This window comes from Mastacembelus armatus, chromosome 9 (genome assembly GCF_900324485.2).
Source record: "Mastacembelus armatus chromosome 9, fMasArm1.2, whole genome shotgun sequence".
NCBI lineage: Eukaryota > Metazoa > Chordata > Actinopteri > Synbranchiformes > Mastacembelidae > Mastacembelus > Mastacembelus armatus.
This window is the reverse complement of record NC_046641.1, coordinates 22647752-22663982: the sequence shown is the minus strand read 5'-3', so window position 1 is coordinate 22663982 and position 16231 is coordinate 22647752. Positions and strand designations below refer to the sequence as shown.

The window sequence follows — 16231 nt, the reverse complement described above, 5'->3', positions numbered from 1 at the left end:
ACCAGTCAAGCACCGTATTTTGTGTCCAACACGTTTTGCTATTTCTAGTTCTCGTTAGCCTCTCACTTAGCTCAGCTAGCTGCTAGCATGGCCGCTCCCTGTCTCTCCTGTTCCGTGTGCCAAATGTTTAGTTTTTCCTCTGCGTCCTTTAGTCACAATGAGACCCGGAGTAAGTGGAAGCTTCTTGCAGCTTTGGAGGTGAGGATCAGTGAATCTGAAGCTCCGCACCATGGAACTAAAGCCAGCTAGCCTAGCCCCGTTAGCGGTTAGCCTGTTAGCTGTCCGCCGCATGTCGTCGTTCCGCAAGGGACGGCATCCATCCCATTTTGGATGTTTGATGCGGCTCTCATCTTTATAAATCTGGCTGAGTTTATTAGCCAACCTAAAGGTTGACAATCCAGAGTGGGGACCTGAGCTCAGAGACTCGGTCTAAAACGCTTCTCTGCAGTTTCCTTAGAGTTGTCGTGTTTTAGGAGAGTTGTTGAATTTTAATAGTAGTTACATATTCTGATAAACTAATCTTACAGTTGTGCACAACTAAAAAAAACATGCATGAATTCATGTGTGTAATTTTAAAAGTCTATTTTATCTCAGAGACCCCAGGAAATATTCCCCTGTGGAGACGGTAGTTACGCTATTCTTCCACAAGGCGGCGCTATGTTGTTAGGTGTTATGTCGCTTTAAGAGACCAGATAATAGTCCCCTACCTTTTCCGGTTGCAACCGGAAGTTGTTTTGTGTTGTTTACATTTTTTGAGGTTCCAGCTAACAGGCGAGCAGCATTTTTCAGAAATATGGCTGATAGTTGATCACGTTTGTGTTTATTACATTTTTTAGCTGTTTTCTTTCTCTTGTTCCCCCGGACATGGCTGCAGCTCGCTGCCGGGGCTGTCTCTGGGCGACGTTACCGCTCCTCCTGCTGCGGTGGCCGGGGCTGCCGGTAGCGGCGGAGCAGGTCGCTCTGGTGGAGGTTTTCCTCGAGCAGCGGCCCGGTGTCAGCGCTCTGCTCCAGGGAGAGGTGGTGGAGTCCGACAGGGGCAGCGGGAGCTCCGAGCACCGGGACGAGGACGGAGAGCAGCTGGAGGGAGAGCTGGTCCTGGTGAGCCGGACAGCGGAGGCTCTTTTATGGGGAAGGTTTCAGATTGTTGTTGTGGAGCATCAGTCGGATATTGACCTCAATGCATTGTCATGTCTGAAACTAGTGATTAGTGTCAGTCACAGTATCCACGGATTAGTCCACAAATATGATTCAGGCAGATTCAAGCTTGAAATAGTGATTGATGATTTTGTTTAAAATGGACAAGATTAACTATAAGTCGAAAAGCAAACAAATACAAGAGCTGCAAAGAAAATGGATTTCAAGCTATTTTGATAATTTTGTCATTTGAGTAATTTTTTTAAGCAACAAGGCTTTTTATTGTTTTATGGTAGATCAGATATTTGAGTTCGGACTGTTGTACAGATGAAGATAAGATATTCAATGACGGCACCTTGTGCCTCAGGAAATAAAATCAGTTTTTTCCCTCCACAGGGTGAGCAGTATAGAAAATAGATTCATTTCCTTCTTTTTTCTGCTTCTTTCTAGACCAAACAATTAATTTAGAAAATAATCCACAGATTAAAATAACCTGCACTATTAATTCCTGCCTCCCTAAACAGCCACTGCTGAGGAATCTGAGCAAAGCATCTTTCCTGTGTCTGCTCAGGGAGCTGTGAGCTCTTAAAACATGTTAACACCCAGTCACAACTTATTGCTTGTGTTTTGTTTTTTGTTTTGTTTTTTTTTTAATGAAAAGCTACGTCTGACAATATTTGCATGTTGTGTTACTATCTGCCTTGTTGTCGGTCGCCAGGTTCGGGATGAGGAGCTGCAGGTGAGCGGAGAAACAGGTAAGGATGGATCCAAAGAGCAGGAGCCGTGGATCGGGGTGGTGCCTGTGGAGATGGACGACAGCAAAGCCTCCACTGGGAACCAGGAGTCCTTTGCTGATGCAATGGTCAATAAAGTGAGTCATAATCACTCTGCCTTTCTACGAGTTAGTTTGTGATGAAATGTTGTTTATACTGGTACTTTACTGTCTGCTCTCACCTGACTCTACTGTAGTAAGAACAGTCAGACATCTCCCAGAAGGCCTTTGAATAAATAGTTGGTGTGAATTTCTGGTCATATAACCAACAAATCGGTCATTACTGTTTTATACTAGAAGGCCATGACGAAATACAATGCAACCAATCGAAAATCATGTATCACATAGAATCTCTATCACATACGTGCCACATCAAAAACACGCACACACTAAAGCATATGTGAAAATCTCTATAGTTATTACAGCAGAATTTGGTTATGCCACAACTAAAATCAGTTTTTAATTATCTGAAGTTAACAAAATGAAGGTTATGTTAGTTTAACTTTGAATTTGAAAAAGCAAGAATAAGACTGTTAAATGCATGAAATGCAATATTTTGTTTTTGTTCAAGATGAAGCGAGCCTTGGTCCTTGGAGCTTCGGCTTTGATCATTCTGGCCCTCAATCAAAACACCGTCAGTGAGGTAAAAATCAGAGCCTTCACTGGCAGCAGAAATTACAGTTTTGTGACTCTTTGCGTTAAAGTGGACTGGAACGACGTCTGTGTCGACCGATGAGCAGTAAAATAAGGGAATAGAGTTTTAAAACTTTATATTGAATACATACAAAAACAATAGAGGAAGTTATATTATTACTACAAGCTCTCACTCAGAGATATTTTAGCTTTTATATTTTTTACCTAACCCATAACCTAATCTGCCTCATCTGAGCTCCTGAGACCATATTGCCTGGGGCACTCTGGCCTTTCTGACCAGTTCAAATAGTAGTAAACCTCAAAGATGTTACCTTACAATATTTTATGAATGTGTAGAATTTTATTTATATTACAATCATCATCTTAAACAAATGGTCCCCATAGTTTTTCTGCACCTGCAGCAACAAGTTTTGACTCAGGCCAGGCTCAAAAACCTGCCACTGTCTGTTTCAGATGGATCTGTCTCAGGTGCTGTCCAAGCCCATCATCGTGATCCAGACGTCTGAAAATGTCACCAAGCTGATTGGAGCTTTGCTGAGGTACAGAGCTTCTTATCATAACAAAGTACATTTCATTGTGTGAATCAGAGAAGCATTTATTGGCTGGTTACTTGGGCACTTTTTCTTTGATTACACAGTTCTAGTTTTATCTTAACATTTAATGTCGTTTCATGATGTCTAATGGCCAGGCTCTTTCTGTGAGGACTGCTGCTTTGATCACAGATATGTTTGAATGGTTTGCTCTTCTTCTGTGACATAATTTGAATAAATCTGGGCAGATCACTCAAATCAGAGGAATCATGCCAGGATTAAATATATCTGGATTTTTTTATCAATCCTCTAAACGACTGAGGCCTGTAAATACTTTAGACTGATTTTTTTTTTTTTTTTTTTTTTTTTGTGTGTGTGTGTGTGTGTTTTTATTTTTCACATAGTCCAGAAAGTTGAGACAGAACAAAGGCCTTCATGTTACAACAGATAAGTCTGCTGGTCTCCTGTAAATGTAGTGATGGAGGACTTTTATTGGAGCTGCAGTAAATGTCAGTTGGTTTCTTTACAGGGGCCTTCAGGCGACAGCAAAAATCACATACAAGACGATCCTGCAGGACAACCTGGTGAGCTCCATAACAATCAGCCCACTGTATGTTTCTCAGTTGTTAGCACCCTCCAGTGGTGAGTGAGCAGATGACAGGCTGAGCTGACAGTGTGTGTTCGGGCAGGGAGCCACGCTCACACTGTGGTCGAGCTGCGGTCGATCGAGAGGAGGGCGCTATGGAGAGTGGCAGGGGGTCATCTGCACCGGAGAGACCAACTCCCAGGTCCAGGTAGAAGATTAGAACCAACATGTCATCTGTTCTGATAATTTATTATTGTGGTAGATTTCATATTTAAAGGCCAATGTGCATTTTGTCTCCATTACCTGGAGTATTGGCGTGCTAGGCAGTGATAAAAGGAGAGTTATTTGAAAGAAGCGAAAACAAATCAGGTCCTCTGTGCGTCTGCAGAAGTACCTGCAGCAGTTGTGGGACACTGTCCTCCTGGTGGCTCTGATCCTCAGCACAGGAGTCATCGTTCAGGCTCACTGGCAGTACCAGGACCACCAACTGAACGACGACTTGCAGGTAGACTGTCTCTACTTCTGATATTCTCACAGGTGTTTGAGGCAAAGTCAGGTGTGACGTGATACGAAGATGTGTTCTGTTCTTTAGCTGCTTCCCAAACAGGACGTACTGAAGAGAATGTCGTCGCTGAAAACCAAAACATACCGTCAGCCCAAACGCTGGTGTGACCCGTCCCAGCCGGGGGAGACGGACAACTGTGCCGTCTGTCTGGAGCCGTTCAACAACAACCAGGTCAGCCTGCACTCCCCTTATTAGGGACACCTGACTAAATGTAATAGTCTAATACAGCTGACCCGCATATTCGGCATCGCTGATACAAATGAACTGCTCAGAAATACTGACACCTGTTGTTTCTGTCACTTTGTTGAGCTGAATAGATCGAGACATTTGCTCATTGTTGTTGTCGTCGTTCTCTCAGTGTCTGCGGGTGCTGCCGTGTCTCCATGAGTACCACAGAGACTGTGTCGACCCCTGGCTGCTCCTGCAACACACCTGTCCTCTGTGCAAGCGCAGCATCCTCAGTGAGTTCACACACGTTGTCTACTGCAAATACTGTGTAGTGTTTTTTACCAATATTCCTTATTTTCATGCAGTATTTCATCTACACAAGTAGGAAAAAGTAGGGAAAAAAATGACTGGAAGTGGCCCCAGTCAGTGTTATAATATACTGTATTATTATATTACTCCTTTATGGGTCTTTTATAACCAGGCAGCATATTTTCTAAAGTGACTATATGTTTTATTTGTAAAATCTTTGACAGAAAAATCTGATGGAGTCTAAAGTACAAGAGTTTACATGAACATGTAGATGAAGCAAAGTATTTGTGATATGTGTCAGTTATGTATTTGCAGTGTTTGGATAGGTTTTTAATGTAGTTTTCACTTTTTATTTCTTTTATATAATCAGGTAAATTCCTCTGTAATGTTACAGTAGTAGTACAGTAAGTTTAAGTAGTTTAATATAAGTGTTGGCTGTTTGAGTAGTTGTAAACAGTAGTTTGTTGTTATGTTTGTCCATAAAAACAAATGATAATTCAGTGTCATTATTAATTTGTTTTGTTTTATTGTTTTCCAACTCCAGGCAGCGTCTGCAAAGACAGTTAACAGTTGTCTCTGCAGCAGCAGCAGTTCTGGGAATCAGCTCTTGTCCTCTGTGACACTCCAGTAGCATTTTTTTTTTTTTTTTTTTTCCTTAACTGACCTCGCCACCTCACCACTTCCTCCTTCCCGCAAAGGATTGTGGGAGGAAAAAAAAACTTCTCACAGCAACTGACCAACTGTCTGAACTGTGGAGCAGTTGGATCATAACCTCTGACATTCGGGTGGGTTCCACAGATGTGCAGCGGTCGTACAACCACAATGCTGTGAAGTACTGTACCAGTACTGCTGTGTGTGAGCAGTACTTCCTGGGATCATGTTACTGTACAAAAAATATTGGTTTCTCTGTGTGATCTACAGCAGTGATGGTGTGACACAAACTCCTGCAGTTTGAGAAAGTAAAGGTTTGGCTTTTAATCCGTAAACACTATAAACGTGAGTCAACTGTGCATGGACGGTCTGTGCTTTCTGATTTTTAAACATGCACATCCTGGTGAGTTGGCCAGTGTTCACTTTATGTCCAAATAATGTCATTAACCAATAACTAAAGGTTTGACTGATTTCATCTAATATTCAAAATTATCCATTTACACTAAGTTATCGCAGACTGAAAGGAACCTAAACCCCAAACACACCTGTCTGTTACAGTAGCATTGTTTTAAAGTGTTTATAACTCTACCAGTCTAACTTTTTGTTTGTGAGTCTGGACTTAGCTCAGTCAGATTTTGATTCTCTTTATCTGCTTCTTTCCTTTTAGAAGTTCTGCTCCGTTGGTTTCTGACAGCAGACTCAGACCAGAACTAACCAAAGGTCATCTCATGCTGCTCTGACCTACAGCTGCACGGGTAAATCTAATAATCGCACTATTTTCAATTTAACTGAATGAGTTAATGAATGAGCCAGTTAGGTTAGCATAAAGAGCAGAAACAGGGGAACCCATTTATCTTCTTTGTTTAATCTGTACAAAAACAGGAACAACACATTGTGGTTTCACATGGACTACTGTTAATACAACTGCATAAGGTCAGAAGGCCAAGACGTCATCCCATGTACAACCACAATGTTCACTTTGGTTTTAGTTACTGATCTTCAGCTGTGCTGGTCAGAGCCAGGCTAGCTGTCCCCCTTGTATTTATGCTAAGCAGCTTCTGACAGTGTTGGCTCTTTGCACCAGCTCTTGACAGGTTGATCAAACTGTCACACTAATTTGGTACAGAAGGCTGTACCCAAGCTGTATGCTTCCAGTACAATGCAGTGCTTAGTGCAAATTGCAAATTAAATGTTGAGTCAAATTAGAAGCTATTTTCTGTAAAATGCACTGTTCACTTACCAAAGGTGGGGAAATAATGAAGATAATTAATTTCAGGCTTAACCGTGCAGCTGTGTTCAGAAGCATCACCAGTAAAACCCCCAACACATTTTACTGTGAACAGAAAGAGTCAAATCAGATTAAACATCTCATGGCTCAGACTCAAAGGATGTTGAAAACAATGTTTTTATATTGATTTGTTTTTTTTGGCGATGTCAGGTTCAAAAGCATATACACATTTACATGTGCTTTGTTACAAAATACTCCGATAGATCTGTTCTCTTCATAGAAAATAGTCTGTGCATGGCAACGTGTAGGCTGCCCTACAGCTTCCAAACCAAAACAGCATCAGGTCATAGAGCTGATTTCTTTTTCCTCGACTGCGTTCTGTCAGTGTGGGGGCTGGACAACAGTGAATAGCCCTGAATAGCATGCAGGTGGATGTCACATGCAAGCAGCTTTCATATGGAGTAGAAAGAGCAACACAGTCTGCTGCTGATCACAGGTCAGTCATTGTTCTTCTACAATGCTACACATGGAACTGCAGTCTCTCTAAAGCCCTCATGGCTCTGCCTTTTTAATCCTGTTGTCTACTTGATGGTGTCAAATAAACTTTGTTCAGTCACTGTGGATCTTAATAATAAACTGATTTGTTAATGGCAATAAGTCTTCTGCTTCCTCCTCAGTGCCTCAGCTCACAGTCAGAACTCTGGTTGTTAGTGAACTATTGAAGAAAATGATTTGAGCCTAAAGAACTGATCGTCCTTTAGGCTCAAATGCTGGAAGTAGATGTTCAGATTCTCAAACATTTTCAAGAGCTGCTTAGCAACTACTGATAAGAAAAAGCCAAAGTGCAAAGACGGTAAACTAATGCAACAACCTGGAAACCATCACTGGCCTTCCCTTTTCAAACAAAGACAGTGACACTTCGCCCTCGCTCCCTCCCACCTCAGTCACTTCCCTCCCTCCTACCACACAGGTCAGGAGGGGATCATGCCCTTGTTCCTCTTGCGGTCGGCCATGGTGCGACGGTTGTGGTTTCCCACGCGGCTCTTGTTGGTCTCCTTCCTGCGTCGGTCCAGCAACGTTTCCGTGGCTTGTCCTTGGCCTTTGGGTCGGCCGACAACATTACTGGGATGCTCCGGTCGGAAACTGGAAGAAGGATGAAGGGAAAGTAGCAGAAATGTGGATGATGTTGAAAGTCAACCAAAAAGCTTTAATCCAACGTAAAATGGCTTTAAGGAAGTTGGCTTCCAGGCTTTAGGGAATTATTCTTCTACATTTTTAAATGTCACATTCTCTTCTGAATTTAGGGGAAGAAAAAAAATAAATCAAGGAGGAAACCTTGAAAGCCAGGATACAGCGGGAGGTCAGTGTTTACCTTCTCCGTTGCTGCATGGCAGCTCTTCTAGCTTCAGCCTTCTCCCTCAGCACAGCTGGGTCCTGCACAAATTGGTCCCTGTGGGCATTGTTCTGAAATAAAACAGATGGAAACAAACAGTCGGAAAGTGCAAATCAAAAGCTGATAATAAGCAGCCATGCATTTGTAGATAAATACTTCCAAGAAGTTGCAGAAATATTTAGGAAGCTTCCTGTAATTTCACATAAGTTTTGAAAAACAGATTATTCTCCACTGACAAGAATTAACTTGGCGCATATGTAAAAACTTGACAGCCTTAGAAAATTTGTAAATCTAAGTCATTACTTAGGATGACATTAAGACAAGCGATGATAATAGACCAGAGATTTTGTTTTCCTGCATTGTTTCTGTACCTGTAAAGTCTCCTCCTCTTCGTCATTATCACTCTCCTCATCCTCTGCTTTGTTTCCTTTTCTCAGTACTTGTGGGACTGTGAAAGGCCTGCCAGAGAACAGACATCAACAAGAACAGTCTGAATCCTGACCCCATCATGTTCAAAGACAGACACCAAACTTGACTGGTTTACCTTCTGTTGAGAAAACTGTCCCTGTCCAGGTCGTTAGCTCCCACTTGGTTCATGTCGTAGGTGTCGTCGTATTCGTCGTCGTAGTCGTCCAGGCCGTATGTGGCTGCGGTTTCACCAGGTTCGATGACAACCTCATCTACCACTGTCTCGTAGGCCTTATACCGAGCCCTCTGCTCCGCTATGTGCTGCTTGTCGTTGAGCATCTCTCGTGTGCTCTCACCTTTCCTGTGTGAGTCAGGAAACAGAAAGTCTCATTTTGTCTCTTTTTTTAAAATCTGAGCTCTGTGGCAAAATTATTATTGATTAATCAGTTTGAGCACGATTGTATATGAAGGTTTAGTTTAGTCCAGGGCTTTTAAACTTCTGATTCGAGAGCTGTTTACCTCCTGCCCTTCCAGATGCGGGACATGTCCACCTGGTCTCTGCGGAAGACGTCGAACTCGTCGTCATCAAACACGTTAGATCTGTTGCTCAGAACACTCGGAAGCTCCTCCTTCACCGGCCTGGAAGCACAGAAGAGACATTAAACATGGCTGCATCACAACAGATGTCCTTTTTCATTTCCCATAAACTTTGATAATATTGATTTACCCCAAACAATATTAATAGATTTTAGATTTGTAAACCTTTGTTCTCCATGGCCAACTAAAAAAAAAAAACAACAAAAAAAAAAAAAAAAAAAAATCATAGAACTCAAAAGCCAGTAACACCAGAGAAACCAACAAAAGATGGTTGGGGTATTTCTCACAAAACTAAAAAATTTTAAAGCTGCTGAAACCAACAAAAATTCAGAGTAAAACAGAAACACAGGCAGCTGGAAGACATGCAAAAATGTAAATGTATCAGAAGCTTCAATAAATAAAAAGAAAGATGCTCCCAATTGTCTTTATGTAGTTTTTGGAAACTTTTATGTTTTATGTGAACACCAAGAAAGAAAATACATCTACAGTGCACATCAGGAAAATTAGTCAACCATGGCTCAAATATACATATAGAATTTAAAAAAAAAAAAAACACACACACACACAAAAAGCTGCAGAAAGTAGGAACATGGTGTCTGTTATTGTGTGTCTGTATTTATGCCTGAGATTTAAGTTGAAATCACATCTTGAATTAATGCTGAGTGTGAAAAATTGAAGCAGAAGAATCAATTAGCATTAAATGTAAAGGCTGTCCCAGTGTGTGGTGTCACCTTGGCATGGCTCGGTCCAGTTTGTCCAGGCTGGGGGTTAACCGGTCCTCCAGGATGTTGTTGATGACCAGCTCGGAGTTGTAGCCGTACTCCTGCAGGCAGGCCAGCAGGAAGCCTTCGCCCAGATCAGGCAGCAGGTCCCTGATGCAGGACAGCAGAGACTCCAGCTCCGCTCCACTCACGGGACACACCGCACCCTGAACACACACAAACACAACAAATACACTTAAAGTTCAGTTTGTTCACTGGGTAAATTACTTTTGCAGGTTAAATTCATGCTGTGAATATGAATAAAGAGGTTTATCTTCATATGGTCCTTTAAAGGTCTGTACAAATGAACAAGCATCATTTTTCCACAGCCATTTTAAAATCCACATTTTTATGAAACTAATCAAACTTCTGTCACTAAAACTCCACTATTATTTGTATTCTGTTATCTTTTATATTCACGAAAAACAAATGTACCAGGAGTGAAAGTTCTCCCACGTATGTATTTAGTTAATTTTTCCTCTTGTTATAATTATTTCCAAATAACTAAAACTGTAGAACAAATACTCAACTTGCAGCTTCGGTGTAAAGAATGGTTCTGTTTTTATAAGTACTCTGTGCAGTTTTCAATTTTTACTGAATCTCACCACTGTTTTATTTTATCCAACATATTATTGTATCTTAAATGGTTGGTTTCCAACCTTTTCATTTACTGATTAGTAAATCAACAGAAAATTCAGAAACTGTTTTGATAATCGAGTGAAACTATTTTTAAAAACATATTTAAAACGTTTGAATATTTAAATGAAGATTCAAGGGTTTTCTCATAAATGAAAGTAAACAATCATTTTGTTTCTGGGCACACAGTCAATATTTTCTGACATAAACCAAATAATCTAAAAAGATAATCAGCAGATTAATAAATAAGGCTGCAGCCCTAATTCATATTAATGTTTCTGTTATTTTCTGGGGAAATCCCTTCAGCTGGTAACCAGTGATGATGAATGTAGGACACTGAACCGTCAGAACATCTAATGAATTAACTGTAATAATCTGAGAACTCACGTTGTTTCCTTTTTGGGGAACATCCAACATGGCCTCTGCTCCCCTCACGCTCTCTCCTCCATCTCCTGGTTCTCGGGTTTCCCGATTGATGCCAGCTGAGGAGGCAGCACCGCCCGCTCCTTCCTGACTGGATGGCACCAACGAAGAAGCTTTAGACTTAGTCCGACTCTGTGGTTTGCGTCGCCCCACGCTGTCCCAGGCACTTTCCACCCCCTGGAGCAGGTAGGACGTCCTGGTCTCATCACTGAGGAGAGCAGCTGGTTCAGGAAGAAACCAAGTGAAGCAACTGCAGCTTTTACTGTTTGCTTTGAGACCACTCTTCCAGATGTGTCTCCACCTCACCTAGCTGCTGACTGGACCTGTACCTGCCACAATAAAACACCCTGTAGTGATAGTGTTGTGTTTTCTCAGCTGCACATTAAAATCGTTTGCTGAGGAACACATGCACCTCGACGTGGACTCAGCCTGTTACTACTCTTTAAAAATCACTTCAGTCAACTTTGTTACAGTGTTACTGTTTGCACACTGTTAGCCATAAAAATGTGTTTGTACAGTGTCACTGCTGCAAAGCTGATAAGGATACATGACTGGGAGTGCCTGCTGTAGGAGGCTGATGTCGTCTGCGATAGGAAACTGCTCATCATAGTCTGATAAGAACCTGAAAACAAAGACAAATTAAGGCTGTGTGCCACACATCAATTCAATGACAGGCCAAAAACTGTTGCTATTAAAAATCTGATAAAAGTACAAGATAAATCTGATCAGAAACATGTTCTACCATTTCCTCTGTGCTCTAACGACATAAAAAACAAACCATTTCTAAGGTTTTTTAGTGACCAACTGACAAAGCCCCTGGTTGCACTTTGGGAAGCACAGATCTTAAATGCTGTTCTCACCTTTTTTCAGGTAATAAAGATGTGAAATGTTGTAAGAGTTCATCTGCAAATGTTTGCATGTTTTCTTGTCTGCAAGGCAAGAAACATTAGCACAGTTATTGTGTGTATGATTGTTTGGCTCCGATCCTGCTGAGCTGCATGTCGAGCGTTCGGATGTCTCACCCCTCCAGAATTGGTTGTAGGCAGGTGTGATGCAGCAGCAGGTGAGCCGTCTCCACCATCTTACGACAGGAGTGGGACAACCTCTTCCACAGGTCCTCCTGAAGACTAGAGGAGGGTGTATAAACATCAGTCATTCATCCAGCCTGTGGCTTTTCTGTATGAAATCCTTTAAGCAGACACTCACGCTTTATCGTCAAAGTTTCTCTTCCTAACGGCTTTCTCGAGGTCGGGCACGGCGGCCTCATAAAACGAGGCCAATCTGCCAGGACAAGACACAAATTTATTACACAAAGGTTTTATGCAGAAAAGGTTGACCATGAAAGCTGAGAGCCAAGTTCTCCATCTGTCTACCTGCTGACAAAACCGTGGGAGTGGAAGCTGGAACAGGCGGCAGGGAAGATGTCTTGGAAGGCATGGATGGTGGTGGTGGAGTCACACAGGTAGAGAATTATATCTACGAGTTCCTACGACAGAAAAGTCAGAAAGACATTTACAGTGACGTGACAAAACAGTCTAGGTACACATAGGTGTATTACAAGGTATTGCAAAGGCTGGTGTTGCACTGGACTACATTATTTTCTTTACACACACACACACACACACACACACACACACACACACACACACACACACACACACACACACACACACACACGGCCAGAAAATTAGAAACCCTTGTAACTACAATGAGGTCCAGGACAACATCAATGCTAAACATGTAATGAACTTTACATCCACCTGATGTGAGGTGCACATGTGTTGATAGATGGAGGTGTGTGTTTCTGACCTGCTGACTCATGGTCATGGCAGTGGGCTGTCTGTGTGCATTCAGCTTCATCGGCCCCATGGCGGTGGCACCTTCACACTGAAGACCACACTTTTCCAGGATGGTGTCAAACACCTGAAGGTGACAGAAAATGAGCAGAGAGAAATGAGGCCAAAAAACCAGAAAGACTTTACCTTTGACTGTAAACATGATCATATTTTTGTGTCTGGGGTGTCTTGAAACATCTGTTAGAATCGTTTAATGTTTTCACAAGTTGCACTTCGGGTAATGTCAAATCTGGCATTACCTGCAGCACAGTGGGAACGGTCTCATCCAGGTCACTGTAATAAGATGGTTGCTGGATAAAGATGTTCTCTGAAAGAACAAAATTATTTAGGTTATTGAAGAGTAACAAATACAGATCAAATAGATTAAAATGCCCAGTTTTCACTACATGCTTTAACCTAACAGACCCACTGCTTTCCGAAATACAGAACATCAACCAGAATGAGAGTTACAGTCATTCTCACCTATCATCTTATGAAGCAACCGGCTGTTGCCCTTTCCAAAGAGCACACACAGATCCAAGATTTTGGGAATGTCAAACAGGAAGTTATCATAAATAATTTCTCCAAACACAGCCGGGGTGAGGAAGTGCTCCTGAGGGAAGAGGACCACACGCTCACATCTGCATGTCAAGGTTTTGTATTTGGAGTGTTGGTACTATTGTACCTGTATGAGAAAATGAGATCACTGCGTCCTACCTTGGACTCTTTATGTGTGGCCATCCTGAGGAAGGTCAAGAAGACCACCCGGTGGATGGAGCGCTGCATATCGGCCACCGCTGGGGAGGAGGGCAGGGCAGTGAGGTCGAGGCCCCGAGGGGCGTGATGCAGGTACGAGTCAAGGCACCTCTGCAAGGACTCATCAAACACCACCTGGTTGAAAAGAATAACAGATTTTGAGTAACATCCACAACATTTCCTGCAGCACTGAATCAACACTGGACCTTGACTCGACAACATGTCCCTTACCTGACACCAAAACTTGTCATGGGGCAGGGCAAGCAGCCACTCCAAGTCTTCTGTAATGAATTTGGCATGCTCTAAAAACTCCTCCACCTCAGCAGGAGAACCATCTGCTGGCGGGGGCTTGTAAGGCACAAAATATCTCTCCTCCTTCCTCTCAGGGTGCTGATGTGGAATAGGAAACACAGGTCTTGAGTCTAATAAACTTGTCTTTGGGAGACACTCTTCCTAGAGAAATGCAGGCTGTTGTTGGGAGTGTACTCAAACATTTGCAAACCAGCACCAGGACAGCTGACTCACCAGTGCAGGAAGTGTGCGCTCTTTTCCTAGTGGACCAGGCTCGGTCACCTGCTGCTCATCCAGGGGCACCCGGGCACAGGCCATGACTTCAACCTCTCTAATATTTTTCTACCAAATCCAATCAAAACAAGGAAATTCAGAATACATTTATTTCTGTTTATTTGTCATGGGTAACTACTGAAATATCACATCTGTTACAGAGGATGAGAGACCAGATTTGATTTAAATTGCTTGTAATGAAAATGTGATAAGGGTTGAAATATGACAATGTAAAAGGATGTTACTGTTCAGCCATAAGTGATTTTGGCATACTATTCATACTGAGGTAATTAGAGCTGCAACTAACTAATCATTTTTGGGGGGTTTTGCAAGGGTGTCAAACTCCAGCCTCGAGGTCCACTTTTCCAAATCTTCCTGCCCTACCCACTGCTGATTACCTGGATCAGGTGTGTTCAGCCAATCAGAAGCTGCAAGGGCAGGGATAGTAAGGCAAGGCAAGGCAAATTTATTTGTATAGCACCATTCATACACTACGCAATTCAAAGTGCTTTACAAGGCATGTAATTACATTAAAAGTATGGAAAAGAGCATCTAAAAACAAAGACATTTAACATAAAATAAATTTAAATCAAATAAAGAAAATTGAAATAAGATGTAAAAGCAAATGAAGAAAACAAGGATGAACAATTATTTGAAGTAGTAGGAAGTAGGAGTTTGAGACCCCTGGATTAGAGAGTTGATGCGTCAGTGTGAAGAAGTAAATCGTTTTTCCAGATCTTTGCTTCACCATATTAGCCAAAAACAGACAATAAAGAGTTTTTAACTCTGTGTCCAGGGTATGTGTTATATTTACAGGAATCTAATACTATTAGGTTTAAGTCCTGATTTCAGTTCGACATGACTCAAAGTGTTCACCTGTCAAACTCAAACACCTGACGCCCTTCAAAAACAGACAAACTGGTCTGTGTACAAATGATAAATGGGAAACAAAAAGTAAGTACATCTGAAGTACTGCTGTTGCTATAAAAACATACTATCTCAGATTTAAGTATTAGGCCTAGCACCTACAAAGCAAAGGTGGGCACAGCAATGGGACTATCTACTTTAAATAACATATCTGTTGTATAAGTCTGCTGTGTGATGGAAAGGGAGGGAAAATATAATAATAATAATAATAATAATAATAATAATAATAATCTTTTAACAAGCGGCACATTTTAACAGTAAAGCAAATAAGAAGGCGCCTGTCTACACGACTGAAACAAAGGAACAAGGTGCTTTACAGCGAATAACACAAAGAAACTCACATGTCAAACAACAAAAACAACAAAATGAAACACAACTAAAGAAATGAAGCCAACAGCAACTGTTTAGTCAGCTAATGCTAGCTAACCTCAGCTAGCAACATGCCACAAATATAGTGACTGGTTACAAACTAACGTTACAGCTTTGACAGCTCATTAAAACTGATGGTATGTAGTTAGTTAATCATCCAACGTTACCTCCATTTTCACTTTAAACTAAACTGTTAGCTGTTTACCAAGTTCACCTGAGAAAACTGCAGCCCAATGAATGGAGACGCTAACTGCTAATAGCTAAGAGCTAACCAGCCGCTACTAATATTCTCACAGGACATAAACGAATAAACCTGCTCACTTCTTAATATGACTGTGACTTTTTCAAGCCATCCCGTTAAAGTCGTCAGTTTCCAGCAGTTTCGGTTTCCAAACGTTTTCTTAGCACCGGTTCCGTCGTTAGAGGAAGTGATAAGCATCAGGGTTTTTTTTCGTTTGTTTTTTTTAACATGACGCATGCGCGGTAAAACCACTGAATTTGCATTATCGCCCCCTAGTGGGCGCCAGAGCGCAGCATCACTGTGACACCCATGGGTGTTATTTCTCTGTAAAAGAAACTTAATGCTGAGCCTGCATTGTTCAGTTTTGTTTTGTTATTTCCCAAGAGTCCCAGGAAGCAGCTGCTTTAGAGCTCAAGTGACAGAAAACGGAAGAAAAATCCAAAACAAAAACACCAAAAATAATCTGAAGGCAATAATCTGAAAAGATGCTGACTTCTACAATGATATAAAATTGACCTCAAAATCACAACAAACTATTTTAAGAAACAAAAATTGAAGCTTTCAGAAAATCATTGTGCATTTGTGGGTAGATCTTAAATACACTTCAAGTGCAACATCATTTAAAAACACCTTCAAATTTGAATTGGTATGCAGAAGGAGGAGATAAAAATTCCTTAAAAACAGAATGGCTCTTACCTGCTACAAAGATATTTATAAGATCAAT

General features: G+C 41.6%; 2 protein-coding genes across 11 annotated transcripts; one reads left to right on the top strand and one right to left on the bottom strand.

The window, feature by feature from the left end:
• The first annotated feature begins 283 nt into the window (after positions 1-283).
• rnf215 (ring finger protein 215) lies at positions 284-9218 on the top strand. 10 transcript variants are annotated; one of them, XM_026321483.1, is made up of 15 exons: positions 284-1098; positions 1853-2005; positions 2478-2549; positions 3014-3099; positions 3620-3674; positions 3780-3884; positions 4065-4181; positions 4269-4412; positions 4600-4702; positions 5263-5503; positions 5640-6124; positions 6983-7093; positions 7902-7957; positions 8428-8763; positions 8933-9218. In XM_026321483.1, the coding sequence occupies exons 1-10, from the start codon at positions 865-867 to the stop codon at positions 5283-5285; spliced, it is 1092 nt and encodes a 363-aa protein (XP_026177268.1). In that variant the 5' UTR covers positions 284-864; the 3' UTR covers positions 5286-5503; positions 5640-6124; positions 6983-7093; positions 7902-7957; positions 8428-8763; positions 8933-9218. The 10 variants fall into 10 exon arrangements, with proteins under 10 accessions (XP_026177268.1, XP_026177263.1, XP_026177269.1 ...); XM_026321478.1 differs by having other exon boundaries at positions 6878-7093; XM_026321484.1 differs by lacking the exon at positions 6983-7093.
• ascc2 (activating signal cointegrator 1 complex subunit 2) lies at positions 6785-15727 on the bottom strand. Its single transcript, XM_026321470.2, has 19 exons — positions 15588-15727; positions 13932-14039; positions 13638-13796; positions 13368-13541; positions 13134-13263; positions 12911-12978; positions 12625-12738; positions 12189-12301; positions 12022-12096; positions 11838-11942; positions 11676-11744; positions 11363-11437; positions 10780-11023; positions 9727-9923; positions 8918-9037; positions 8535-8759; positions 8362-8449; positions 7970-8061; positions 6785-7740 (listed from the first exon to the last, which is right to left on the bottom strand). The coding sequence occupies exons 2-19, from the start codon at positions 14013-14015 to the stop codon at positions 7569-7571; spliced, it is 2304 nt and encodes a 767-aa protein (XP_026177255.1). The 5' UTR covers positions 14016-14039; positions 15588-15727; the 3' UTR covers positions 6785-7568.
• Positions 15728-16231: the final 504 nt, after the last annotated feature.

Bases quoted from the DNA above. Each gene is read 5' to 3' on its own strand.
- rnf215 (XM_026321487.1), top strand. From the start codon at position 865: ATGGCTGCAGCTCGCTGCCGGGGCTGTCTCTGGGCGACGTTACCGCTC. The intron at 2,006-2,477 runs GTGAGTCATAAT...TTTTTGTTCAAG, and splicing joins CTGATGCAATGGTCAATAAA to ATGAAGCGAGCCTTGGTCCT. The intron at 4,182-4,268 runs GTAGACTGTCTC...TCTGTTCTTTAG, and splicing joins AACTGAACGACGACTTGCAG to CTGCTTCCCAAACAGGACGT.
- ascc2 (XM_026321470.2), bottom strand. From the start codon at position 14,015: ATGGCCTGTGCCCGGGTGCCCCTGGATGAGCAGCAGGTGACCGAGCCT. The intron at 13,797-13,931 runs GTGAGTCAGCTG...ATTCCACATCAG, and splicing joins AGCGCACACTTCCTGCACTG to CACCCTGAGAGGAAGGAGGA. The intron at 11,943-12,021 runs GTGAGTGTCTGC...ACCCTCCTCTAG, and splicing joins AGAAACTTTGACGATAAAGC to TCTTCAGGAGGACCTGTGGA.